This window comes from Oncorhynchus gorbuscha, linkage group LG03 (assembly GCF_021184085.1).
Source record: "Oncorhynchus gorbuscha isolate QuinsamMale2020 ecotype Even-year linkage group LG03, OgorEven_v1.0, whole genome shotgun sequence".
In the NCBI taxonomy this organism is placed as follows: Eukaryota; Metazoa; Chordata; class Actinopteri; order Salmoniformes; family Salmonidae; genus Oncorhynchus; species Oncorhynchus gorbuscha.
This window is the reverse complement of record NC_060175.1, coordinates 9915989-9929159: the sequence shown is the minus strand read 5'-3', so window position 1 is coordinate 9929159 and position 13171 is coordinate 9915989. Positions and strand designations below refer to the sequence as shown.

Here is a 13171-nt window from a genome sequence, read left to right as displayed (position 1 = left end):
TGTCATCCCAGCAAGGACGCACTGAGATTATCAGTAGAGCAGCTACATAACTGACAATCATGGCAGAGTACTGGAGATAAAACACATAATTGCGCTTTAACTCTTTGCGTGAGTTACTTAGCTGGGGTCGGCGTACACCTGATGGTTTAGATAAAATTACAGCATTCGAATGAGAAGCAGCATCAACCCTGTCTTCCATCCGCCATTTTCCTGGTTTGTGCTCTGTCAGTTCTGTGATGAATTAATCTTTGTGATTGGCGCTTGTGGGAGCTGGAGCACTGAGAGAGGCCATTGATTTGTCATTAGCATGTGGCCCCGTCCAGGGCCAAACAGGCAGGATATAACCCCACCCACTTTGTCAAAGCTCAGCCCCCACACCACTAGAGGGATATCTTCAACCACCAACTTCTACCATCCTGAAACAAGGCTGAGTATAACCCACAAAGATCTCCACCACGGCACAACCCAAAGGGGGGCGCCAACCCAGACAGGGAGATCACATCAGTGACTCAACCTACTCAAGTGACACACCCCTCCTAGGGACGGCATGGAAGAGCACCAGTAAGCCAGTGACACAGCCCCTGTAATAGGGTTTGAGGCAGAGAATCTCAGTGGAGAGAGGGGAACCGGCCAGGCAGAGACAGCAAGGGTGGTTCGTTGTTCCAATGCCTTCCGTTCACCTTCACACTCCTGGGCCAGGACCACTCCTAGACCTACTGAAGAGATGAGTCTTCAATAAAGACTTAAAGCTGAGACTGAGTCTGCACCTCTCACAGGTAGGCAGACCATTCCATAAAAATGGAGCTCCTTATAGGAGAAAGCCCTGCCCTCCAGCTGTTTGCACAACAAATTATAGGGATAATTAGGAGGCCTGCGTCTTGTGACCGTTTCTACACCTGCATTCAGACAGTTTCTGACCAGCTACACCTGTGTCTTGTGACCATAGCTGACCCACACCTGTGCTCCAGACCGTAGCTACACCTGCGTCTTGTGACCGTAGCTACACCTGTGTCTTGTGACCGTAGCTACACCTGCGTCTTGTGACCGTAGCTACACCTGCATCTTGTGACCGTAGCTACACCTGGTGACCGTAGCTTGTGACCGTAGGTGACCCAGAGCTACACCCGCGCCTTGTGACCGTAGCTACACCTGTGTCTTGTGACCGTAGGCTACACCTGCACTGTGACTGTTTCTACACCTGTGTCTGTGACTGTAGCTACACCTGCTTCTTGTGACCGTAGCTACACCTGTGTTTGTGACCGTAGCTACACCTGCTTCCTTGTGACTGTAGCTACACCTGTGTCTTGTGACCGTAGCTACACCTGTGTCTTGTGACCGTAGCTACACCTGTGTCCCAGACTGTAGCTACACCTGCGTCTTGTGACTGTAGCTACACCTGTGTCTTGTGACCGTAGCTACACCTGCGCCTTTGTGACCGTAGCTACACCTGTGTCTTGTGACCGTAGCTACACCTGTGTCTTGTGACCGTAGCTACACCTGTGTACACCTGTGTGACCGTAGTAGTCTTGTGACCGTAGCTACACCTGTGTCTAGTGACCGTAGCTACACCTGTGTCTTGTGACCGTAGCTACACCTGTGTCTTGTGACCGTAGCTACACCTGTGTCTAGTGACCGTAGCTACACCTTGTTCCCTGAAATAACCCTTGTGTGTTGATGTGCATATTGGTACGTGTGTGTGTAATCGTGTGTTGGTACGTGCGTGTGTTTGTGTGTTTGTGTGTGTCGGTACGTGCGTGTGTTTGTGTGTTGGTGTGTGTCGGGTACGTGCGTGTGTTTGTGTTGTTGTGTGTTGGTACGTGTGTGTGTGTAATCGTGTGTTGGTGTGTGTTGTACGTGTATGTGTGTAATCGTGTGTTTGTGTGTTGGTGTGTGTTGGTACGTGCGTGTGTTTGTGTGTTGGTGTGTGTCGGCACGTGCGTGTGTTTGTGTGTGGTGTGTGTTGGTACGTGTGTGTAATCGTGTTGGTGCGTGCATGTGTGTTGGTGTGTTGGTGCGTGTATGTGTGTTGGTGTGTGTTGGTGTGTTGGTACGTGTATGTGTGTTGGTGTGTGTTGGTGCGTTTGTGTGTGTAATCGTGTGTTGGTGCGTGTATGTGTGTTGGTGTGTGTTGGTGCGTGTGTGTGTGTGTTGGTGTGTATGTGTGTAATCGTGTGATGGTGTGTGTTGGTGTGTGTTGGTGCGTGTATGTGTAATCGTGTGATGGTGTGTGTTGGTGTGTTGGTGCGTGTATGTGTGTAACGTGTGTTGGTGTGTGTCGCACGTATGCGTGTTTGTGTGTTGGTGTGTCGGTACGTGCGTGTGTGTGTGTAATCGTGTGTTGGTGCGTGTGTGTGTGTAATCGTGTGTTGGTGCGTGTTGGTGTGTGTTGGTGTGTGTTGGTGCGTGTATGTGTGTAATCGTGTGTTGGTGTGTGTTGGTACGTGTGTGTGTGTAATCGTGTGTTGGTACGTGTGTGTGTTTGTGTGTAATCGTGTGTTGAGTACGTGTGTGTGTGTAATCGTGTGTTGAGTACGTGTGTGTGTTTGTGTGTAATCGTGTGTTGGTGTGTAATTGTGTGTTGGTGTGTGTTGGTATGTGTGTGTGTGTTGGTGTGTGTTGGTACGTGTGTGTGTGTTGTGTGTGTGTGTGTGTAATCGTGTGTTGGTGTGTGTTGGTGTGTGTATGTGAGTCACGGCTAGTTCCTGGGAGTTCAGCTTTATTAATGGAGTCCAATCTACCACGACCCGATACCATCGATCCACAGTGTGATTACAGCCATATCTCATCATGTTGCTAACATACAGGCTGAGCCGAGCTGTACACCTAGCCTCTTGATACATAAACCAGACTGTCTGTGTTTCATATTCATATTAGACTAGCACATAAGTGGAATCAACACATTTTATCTCACTGTACCATCCCTGGCATACCTCGTCTGTCAGTCTGTCTTCATATTGTTATTTACAGCATTCACAATTTGTCCATTCTTAAGGGTAATCTCTTCTGTATCGGAACTGTTGAGATTGATATAATATATCTGTTTTCCATTTGAGAGAGAGAGAGACAAAGAGAGAGAGAGAGAGACAGAGAGACAGGGAGAGAGAAGAGAGACAGAGACAGAGAGAGAGACAGAGAGAGAGGCAGAGAGACAGGGAGAGAGAAAGAGAGACAGAGAAAGAGACAGCGAGAGACAGAGAGGGAGACAGAGAGAGAGCAGAGAGAGAGACAGAGAGAGAGACAGAAAGAGACAGAGAGAGACAGAAAGAGACAGAGAGAGACAGAAAGAGACAGAGAGAGACAGAAAGAGACAGAGAGAGACAGAGAGAGAGACAGAGAGAGAGACAGAGAGAGAGAGAGAGGAGAGAGACAGAGAGACAGGGAGAGAGAAGAGAGACAGAAAGAGACAGAGAGAGAGCAGAGAGAGAGAGAGAGAGAGAAAGAGACAGAGAGAGACGAGAGAGAGAGAGAGAGGCAGAGAGAGAGAGACAGAGAGAGAGAGAGAGAGAGACAGAGAGACAGGGAGAGAGAAGAGAGACAGAGAGAGAGACAGAGAGAGACAGAGAGAGAGGCAGAGAGAGACAGAGAGAGAGACAGAGAGACAGGGAGAGAGAGAGAGAGACAGAGAAAGAGACAGAGAGAGACAGAGAGAGAGCAGAGAGAGAGAGAGACAGGGAGAGAGAAAGAGAGACAGAGAAAGAGACAGAGAGAGAGACAGAGAGAGAGGCAGAGAGAGAGAGACAGAGAGACAGGGAGAGAGAGAGAGAGACGAGAGAAAAGAGACAGAGAGAGACAGAGAGAGAGACAGAGAGAGAGGCAGAGAGACAGGGAGAGAGAAAGAGAGACAGAGAAAGAGACAGAGAGAGACAGAGAGAGAGACAGAGAGAGACAGAGAGAGAGACAGAGAGAGAGACAGAAAGAGACAGAGAGAGACAGAAAGAGACAGAGAGAGACAGAAAGAGACAGAGAGAGACGAGAAAGAGACGAGAGAGAGACAGAAAGAGACAGAGAGAGAACAGAAAGAGACAGAGAGAGACAGAGAGAGAGACAGAGAGAGAGAGAGAGACAGAGAGACAGAGAGAGAGAAAGAGAGACAGAAAGAGACAGAGAGAACAGAGAGAGAGACAGAGAGAGAAGAGAGACAGAGAGACAGAGAGAGAGAGAGAGGCAGAGAGAGAGAGAGAGAGAGAGACAGAGAGAGAGAGAGAGAGAGAGACAGAGACACAGAGAAAGAGAAGAGAGACAGAGAAAGAGACAGAGAGACAGAGAGAGGCAGAGAGAGAGACAGAGAGAGACAGAGAGACAGGGAGAGAGAAAGAGAGACAGAGAGAAGAGACAGAGAGAGACAGAAGAGAGAGAAGAGAGAGCAGAGAGAGAGACAGGGAGAGAAGAGCAGAGAGAAAGAGACAGAGAGAGACAGAGAGAGACAGAGAGAGACAGAGAAGGCAGAGAGAGAGAGAGAGAGAGAGACAGAGAGAACAGAGAGAGAGAGAAAGAGAGACAGAGAAAGAGACAAGAGAGAGACAGAGAGAGAAGACAGAGAGAGGCAGAGAGACAGGGAGAGAGAAAGAGAGACAGAGAAAGAGACAGAGAGAGACAGAGAGAGAGGCAGAGAGAGACAAGAGAGAGAGACAGAGAGAGAGACAGAGAGAGAGACAGAAAGAGACAGAGAGAGACAGAAAGAGACAGAGAGAGACAAGAAAGAGACAGAGAGACAGACAAAGAGACAGAGAGACAGAGAGAGAGAGAGAGAGACAGAGAGACAGGGAGAGAGAAAGAGAGACAGAAAGAGACAGAGAGAGACAGAGAGAGAGACAGAGAGAGAGACAGAGAGACATGGAGAGAGAAGAGAGACAGAGAAAGAGACAGAGAGAGACAGAGAGAGGAGAGAGGAGGCAGAGAGAGGAGAGAGAGAGGACAGAGAGAGAGGCAGAGAGAGAGAGACAGAGAGACAGGGAGAGAAAGAGAGACAGAGAAAGAGACAGAGAGAGACAGAGAGAGAGAGGCAGAGAGAGAGACAGAGAGAGAGACAGAGAGACAGGGAGAGAGAAAGAGACAGAGAAAGAGAGACAGAGAGAGACAGAGAGGAGAGACAGAGAGAGAAGCAGAGAGAGAGAGAGAGAGAGAGAGACAGGGAGAGACAGAGAGAGACAGGGAGAGAAAGAGAGACAGAGAGAGAGAGAGACAGAGAGAGAGACAGAGAGAGAGAGAATAGTGTTCAGTAGTCCATTTCATATCCACTATAAACACTACCCTGTTGGATAAACCCTCAGATAACAGTGTTATCCGTGGCTGGCAGTGGAGCAAACAAATGGATAAAGTTTGCCCATTATATTCATATAGTGTCGGAATGTAAGTTAGCAAAAGAAAGCACATTTTTTTCCCCAATACCTTCATATCTTGCGTTCTCTCTGCCTATTCTCCGGGGTTTACTTAACAGCCATATGGATGCTCTGTATTTGCTGTGAGGATACGGATATCTGTTATATTCATTAATATTAAAGTATGAAATTATGTAGCTTTACTTTATTTAACCAGAAGGAACTTCAGTTGTGTCAAATAAGATACAGTTCTGTAGTAAATATGCAGTATAAACAGCTTAGATACAGTTCTATAGTAAATATGCAGTATAAACAGCTTAGATACAGTTCTATAGTAAATATGCAGTATAAACAGCTTAGATACAGTTCTGTAGTAAATATGCAGTATTAACAGCTTAGATACAGTTCTATAGTAAATATGCAGTATAAACTGTAGTAATATGAATGTAGTTAATCTGTAGTAATATATCTTCCATGTCTTCAATACATCACTAAATAATCTAAAAGTTTTTCCTGTCACAGGTTGAGATTTCTTGAGTAATTTATGCCTGTGATATATAACCCACAAAATTAAGACACGCCGTTACTCTTACAGACACCGGTGGTTCATTGTTTCCACTTCCAAGCTTTTCCATTATTCATGGTTAGTAACCGTGCAAAAACAGCAGGAAGCTCACTGAGTTTTTTTAGGATGAAAAGGCTTGTAACAACTTCGTAGGCATGCAGAATATCTCAACGAACTGATATATTCTCTGCCTCTGCTACGGAGTTATGGAGAGTTCTTCTCTTTAATTAATATCTGCATGTTAGGATCCATATCATCATAATATACAGCCTTGATTTAAACTCACCCATAGATATGACCTTTGAACTTTCATCTTAAACGTGCGTCGTGTCTGAAATATCTTCCTCTGGAAACCAAGACATGAGAAATGTGAGCGTACCGGACGACACTGGTCAATACCTGGGGTAGGAAGAGCAACACAGCTGTGTGTGTGTGTGTGTGTGTGTGTGTGTGTGTGTGTGTGTGTGTGTGTGTGTGTGTGTGTGTGTGTGTGTGTGTGTGTGTGTGTGCGTGCGTGCGTGCGTGCGTGCGTGTGCGTGCGTGCGTGCGTGTGTGTGTGTGTGCGCGCGCGTGATTTCCGGCATTACCGTGTGTGTGTGCGTGCGTGCGTGTGTGATGCGTGTGTGTGTGTGCGTGCGTGTGGTAATGTGGTATCGCGCGCATTTCCGTACACGTGTGTGTGTGCGTGCGTGCGTGCGTGCGTGCGTGCGTGCGTGCGTGTGTGCGTGCGTGCGTGTGTGTGCAAACTGGTAACGGTTATAGAAAGCATCAATAATGTGTTCAGGGCATGTAGCAGCACATCCAGTGGGTGGTGGAGACAGGCCAGTTATCTGTGTGTGTTTACCCAGGGAAAAGGTCATGATTTGCAGTGAGGTGAAGAAGGAGAGGGATGGGGGGGTGTAAACAGGGAGCCCTGACGTAGTGATGATACAGGCTAGAAAGAAGACTAACATGAGGTCAATACCATTACAAAATCAATTCAAATCAGATGTTATTGGTCACACATACACATGGTTAGCAGATGTTATTGGTCACATGGTTAGCAGATGTTATTGGTCACATGGTTGCAGATGTTATTGGTCACATGGTTAGCAGATGTTATTGGTCACATAGACATGGTTAGCAGATGTTATTGGTTACATACACGTGGTTAGCAGATGTTAATGGTCACATACACGTGGTTAGCAGATGTTAATGGTCACATGGTTAGCAGATGTTAATGGTCACATGGTTAGCAGGATGTTATTGGTCACATACACATGGTTAGCAGATGCTATTGGTCACATACACATGGTTAGCAGATGTTAATGGTCACATACACATGGTTAGCAGATGTTATTGGTCACATACACACGGTTAGCAGATGTTAATGGTCACATGGTTAGCAGATGTTATTGGTCACATGGTTAGCAGATGTTATTGGTCGCATACACATGGTTAGCAGATGTTATTGGTCACATGGTTAGCAGATGTTATTGGTCACATACACATGGTTAGCAGATGCTATTGGTCACATAGACATGGTTAGCAGATGTTAATGGTCACATGGTTAGCAGTAGATGTTATTGGTCACATGGTTAGCAGATGTTAATGGTCACATGGTTAGCAGATTATTGGTCACATACACATGGTTAGCAGATGTTATAGTGCAGTAATGTCTAACAAGTCATCTAACTATTCCACAAACAACTACCTCATACACACAAATCTAAAGAGGTGAATGAGAATATGTACATGTGCATATATGGATCGAGGCGAAGGCTTCGAGCGGCGCAGGCCAGACGCGATAGATGGTATAGAATACACTATTATACATATTTGAGTTCTGTTGTCTGACCGACGTTTCTGTGTGTGTCTGTCTAACCTCCCCAGGTGACATCCGTAGCGACCTGTGTGTCTGTTCCACCCTCCCCAGGTCACATCCGTAACGACCTGTGTCTGTCTAACCTCCCCAGGTGACATCCGTAGCGACCTGTGTGTCTGTCTACCCTCCCAGTCACATCCGTAGCGACCTGTGTGTCTGTCTAACCTCCCCAGGTGACATCCGTAACGACCTGTGTGTCTGTCTACCCTCCCCAGGTCACATCCGTAACGACCTGTGTGTCTGTCTAACCTCCCCAGGTGACATCCGTAACGACCTGTATCTCACCTTGGAAAGAGGAGACTTTGAAAGGGGAGGAAAGAGCGTCCAGAAGAACATTGAGGTGTCCGTTTACGTGCTCTACGCAGACGGAGAGATGCTCAAGGTAGGTGTCGTTTTCATTTTCTCCCTGACGACCATGATATGTCAGATGACCCTACAAAATACGTTACATTTGTTTCGTGTATTTAATTTGCGATCAAGACTTTGCATCTGTACGTTTTTTTATTGTTCAGTTTAAAATAATGATATGTGGTGTGGGCGTGTGTGGGCGTGTGGGCGTGTGTGTGTGTGTGTGTGTGTGTGTGTGTGTGTGTGTGTGTGTGTGTGTGTGTGTGTGTGTGTGTGTGTGTGTGTGTGTGTGTGTGTGTGTGTGTGTGTGTGTGTGTGTGTGTGTGTGTGTGTGTGTGCGCGGGCGTGCATGTGTGTAATGACCTGTGTGTGTGTGTGTCTTCCTGTAGGACTGTATCAGCCTGGGCAGTGGTGAGCCCCACATTAGTGAACACCGTTCCTTTGTCCTCTACCACAACAACAGCCTCCGCTGGGCCGAGGTGGTTAAACTACCCATCCCCATAGACCGCTTCAGAGGGTCACACCTACGCTTCGAGTTCAGACACTGCTCCAGTGAGTACCGGTCTGGTCTAGAGATCATCAGTAATGTCATGATAATCGAGTGCTTTGCACCTTTGTGGAGGAAATCTCACTTTCTAACACGTATGAACACAGGAAGGTTATCACACAGCTGATCAAATTTGCACAAAAATATTTTACTCCTGTGTTCTAGAGATTATACTGAAGACAACTCATTTGACAACTCCTGCTTGCTAGACATTTCTAAAGCCAACTACAGAGTAAATGTTCAGCAACTCTTGAATATAGTGGAAGAGGTTAAACTTCAATTGTGCTTCTTTCATCTTTGGCCAGCCTTTTGGGGTACATATGACACTTAGTGAGTGGTTGTCTCTCTCTGCTCATCCTCTCTGTTCATCCTCTCTGTTCTTCTTCTCTGTTCATCCTCTCTGTTCTTCCTCTCTGTTCATCCTCTCTGTTCATCCTCTCTGTTCATCCTCTCTGTTCTTCCTCTCTGTTCATCCTCTCTGTTCTTCCTCTCTGTTCATCATCTCTGTTCATCCTCTCTGTTCATCCTCTCTGTTCATCCTCTCTGTTCATCCTCTCTGTTCATCCTCTCTGTTCTTCCTCTCTGTTCATCCTCTCTGTTCTTCTTCTCTGTTCATCCTCTCTGTTCTTCCTCTCTGTTCATCCTCTCTGTTCATCCTCTCTGTTCGTCTTCTCTGTTCATCCTCTCTGTTCATCCTCTCTGTTCTTCCTCTCTGTTCATCCTCTCTGTTCATCCTCTCTGTTCGTCTTCTCTGTTCATCCTCTCTGTTCTTCCTCTCTGTTCATCCTCTCTGTTCATCCTCTCTGTTCGTCTTCTCTGTTCATCCTCTCTGTTCATACTCTCTGTTCATCATCTCTGTTCATCCTCTCTGTTCATCCTCTCTGTTCATCCTCTCTGTTCATCCTCTCTGTTCATCCTCTCTGTTCATCCTCTCTGTTCTTCTTCTCTGTTCATCCTCTCTGTTCTTCCTCTCTGTTCATCCTCTCTGTTCATCCTCTCTGTTCGTCTTCTCTGTTCATCCTCTCTGTTCTTCCTCTCTGTTCATCCTCTCTGTTCATCCTCTCTGTTCATCATTTCTGTTCATCCTCTCTGTTCATCCTCTCTGTTCATCCTCTCTGTTCATCCTCTCTGTTCTTCTTCTCTGTTCATCCTCTCTGTTCTTCCTCTCTGTTCATCCTCTCTGTTCTTCCTCTCTGTTCTTCTTCTCTGTTCATCCTCTCTGTTCATCCTCTCTGTTCATCCTCTCTGTTCATCCTCTCTGTTCATCCTCTTCTCCACAGCCAAAGACAAGGCGGAGAAGAAGCTGTTTAGCTTTGCCTTCACACCACTGATGAGAGAGGACGGGACAACGCTGTCAGATGAGAGTCACGAGCTCTATGTCTACAAGGTCAGCCTTCTTTCTGCCTCTTCTTTCCATGGTTGTTTTCCTCCTGTAGTGGTGATTTCCTATGTAGTGGTGATAAGGTGAATGCACCAATTTGTAAGTCGCTCTGGATAAGAGCGTCTGCTAAATGACTTAAATGTAAATGTAAATGTAATTCCCTATGTAGTGGTGATTCCCTACGTAGTGGTGATTCCTCCTGTAGTGGTGATTCCCTATGTAGTGGTGATTCCTCCTGTAGTGGTGATTCCTCCTGTAGTGGTGATTCCCTATATAGTGGTGATTCCCTATGTAGTGGTGATTCCCTATGTAGTGGTGATTCCCTATGTAGTGGTGATTCCCTATGTAGTGGTGATTCCCTATGTAGTGGTGATTCCCTATGTAGTGGTGATTCCCTATGAAAAACCACTGGCACGGGAGAGAGCTGTCCATATCATATCCACAAAACATCAGCTTTCCAAACATTACTATTTTTTTGTGTGAATTTCCCATTTATTGTTCATGAATCAAATATATATCTCCAATACAGTTGAAGTCAGAAGTTTACATACACTTAGGTTGGGGTCATTAAAACTTGTTTTTCAACCACTCCGCAAATTTCTTGTTAACAAACTATAGTTTTGGCAAGTCGGTTAGGACATCTACTTTGTGCATGACACAAGTCATTTTTCCAACTATTGTTTACAGAAAAATTATTTCACTTATAATTCTCTGTATCACAATTCCAGTGGGTCAGAAGTGTACATACACTAAGTTGACTGTGCCTTTAAACAGCTTGGGAAATTCCAGAAAATTATGTCATGGCTTTAGAAGCTTCTGAAAGGCTTATTGACATCATCTGAGTCAATTGGAGTTGTGCCTGTGGATGTATTTCAAGGCCGACCATCAAACTCACTGCCTCTGTGCTTGACATCATGGGAAAATCAAAAGAAATCAGCCAAGACCTCAGAAAAAGAATTGTAGACCCCCAAAGGTCTGGTTCATCCTTGGGAGCAATTTTCAAACGCCTGAAGGTACCACGTTCATCTGTACAAACAATAGTACGCAAGTATAAACACCATGGGACCATGCAGCCGTCATACCGCTCAGGAAGGAGACGCGTTCTGTCTCCTATAGATGAACGTACTTTGGTGCGAAAAAGTGCAATTCAATCACAAAACAACAGCAAAGGACCTTGTGAAGATCCTGGAGGAAACAGGTACAAAAGTATCTATATCCAAAGTAAAACGAGTCCTATATCAACATAACCTGAAAGGCTGCTAAGGAAGGAAGAAGCCACTGGTCCAAAATCGCCATAAAAAGCCAGACTACGGTTTGCAACTGCACATGGGGACAAAGATCATACTTTTTTTGAGAAATGTCCTTTGGTCTGATGAAACAAAAATAGATCTGTTTGGCCATAATAACCATCGTATGTTTGAGGAAAGGGGAGGCTTGCAAGCAAGAACACCATCCCAACCGTGAAGCACGGGGGTCGCAGCATCATGTTGTGGCTTGTGGGGGTGCTTTGCTGCAGGAGGGACTGGTGCACTTCACAAAATAGATGTCATCATGAGGTAGGAACATTAATTGGATATATATTGAAGCAACATCTCAAGAAATATGTCAGGAAGTTAAAGCTTGGTCACAAATTGGTCTTCCAAATGTACAATGACCCCAAGGATGCTTCCAAAGTTGTGGCAAAATGGCTTAAGGACAACAAAGTCAAGGTATTGGAGTGGCCATCGCAAAGCCCTTACCTCAATCCCATAGAAAACTGAAAAAGTGTGTGTGAGCAAGGAGGCCTACAAACCTGACTCAGTTACACCAGCTGTGTCAGGAGGAATGGGCCAAAATTCACCCAATTGATTGTGGGAAGCTTGTGGAAGGCTACCCAAAACATTTGACCCAAGTTAAACAATTTAAAGGCAATGCTACTAAAGACTAATTGAGTGTATATAAACTTCGGACCCACTGGGAATGTGATGAAAGAAATAAAAGCTGAAATAAGTCATTCTCTCTACTATTATTCTGACATTTCACATTCTCAAAATAAAGTGGTTTTCCCAACGGACCTAAAACAGGGAATTTTTACTAGGATTAAATGTCAGGAATTGTGAAAAACTGAGTTTAAATGTATTTGGCTAAGGTGAATGTAAACTTCTGACTTCAACTGTATTCCCATAGAAAAGGTGCAGAGAGATGCATTCTATCAGCTGTATCCGTGATACAGTAACAACTATGTGCTCTCCTCTCTTCCTGGTCACCTGTACTAACCCTTCCTGGTCACCTGTACTAACCCTTCCTCTCACCTGTACTAACCCTTCCTGGTCACCTGTACTAACCCTTCCTGGTCACCTGTGTGAACCCTTCCTCTCACCTGTACTAACCCTTCCTGGTCACCTGTACTAACCCTTCCTGGTCACCTGTGTGAACCCTTCCTCTCACCTGTACTAACCCTTCCTGGTCACCTGTACTAACCCTTCCTCTCACCTGTATTAACCCTTCCTCTCACCTGTGTGAACCCTTCCTCTCACCTGTACTAACCCTTCCTCTCACCTGTGTGAACCCTTCCTCTCACCTGTACTAACCCTTCCTCTCACCTGTACTAACCCTTCCTCTCACCTGTACTAACTCTTCCTCTCACCTGTACTAACCCTTCCTGTCACCTGTGTGAACCCTTCCTCTCACCTGTACTAACCCTTCCTCTCACCTGTGTAAACCCTTCCTCTCACCTGTACTAACCCTTCCTCTCACCTGTGTGAACCCTTCCTCTCACCTGTACTAACCCTTCCTCTCACCTGTGTGAACCCTTCCTCTCACCTGTACTAACCCTTCCTCTCACCTGTGTGAACCCTTCCTCTCACCTGTACTAACCCTTCCTCTCACCTGTGTGAACCCTTCCTCTCACCTGTACTAACCCTTCCTGGTCACCTGTACTAACCCTTCTTCTCACCTGTACTAACCCTTCCTGGTCACCTGTACTAACCCTTCCTCTCACCTGTACTAACCCTTCCTCTCACCTGTACTAACCCTTCCTCTCACCTGTACTAACCCTTCCTCTCACCTGTACTAACCCTTCCTCTCACCTGTACTAACCCTTCCTGGTCACCTGTACTAACCCTTCCTCTCACCTGTACTAACCATTCCTCTCACCTGTACTAACCCT

General features: G+C 46.0%; 1 protein-coding gene across 1 annotated transcript in view; it reads left to right on the top strand.

Annotated features, from left to right (window-relative positions):
- LOC124032458 (dedicator of cytokinesis protein 3-like) overlaps positions 1 to 13171 on the top strand; it is a 393573-nt gene that overhangs the window by 379088 nt on the left and 1314 nt on the right. Inside the window, exons 15-17 of the mRNA XM_046344862.1 lie at positions 8005 to 8129; positions 8485 to 8677; positions 9923 to 10029. Coding sequence (XP_046200818.1) covers positions 8005 to 8129; positions 8485 to 8677; positions 9923 to 10029 — 425 coding nt within the window. The remainder of the gene's footprint in view (positions 1 to 8004; positions 8130 to 8484; positions 8678 to 9922; positions 10030 to 13171) is intronic.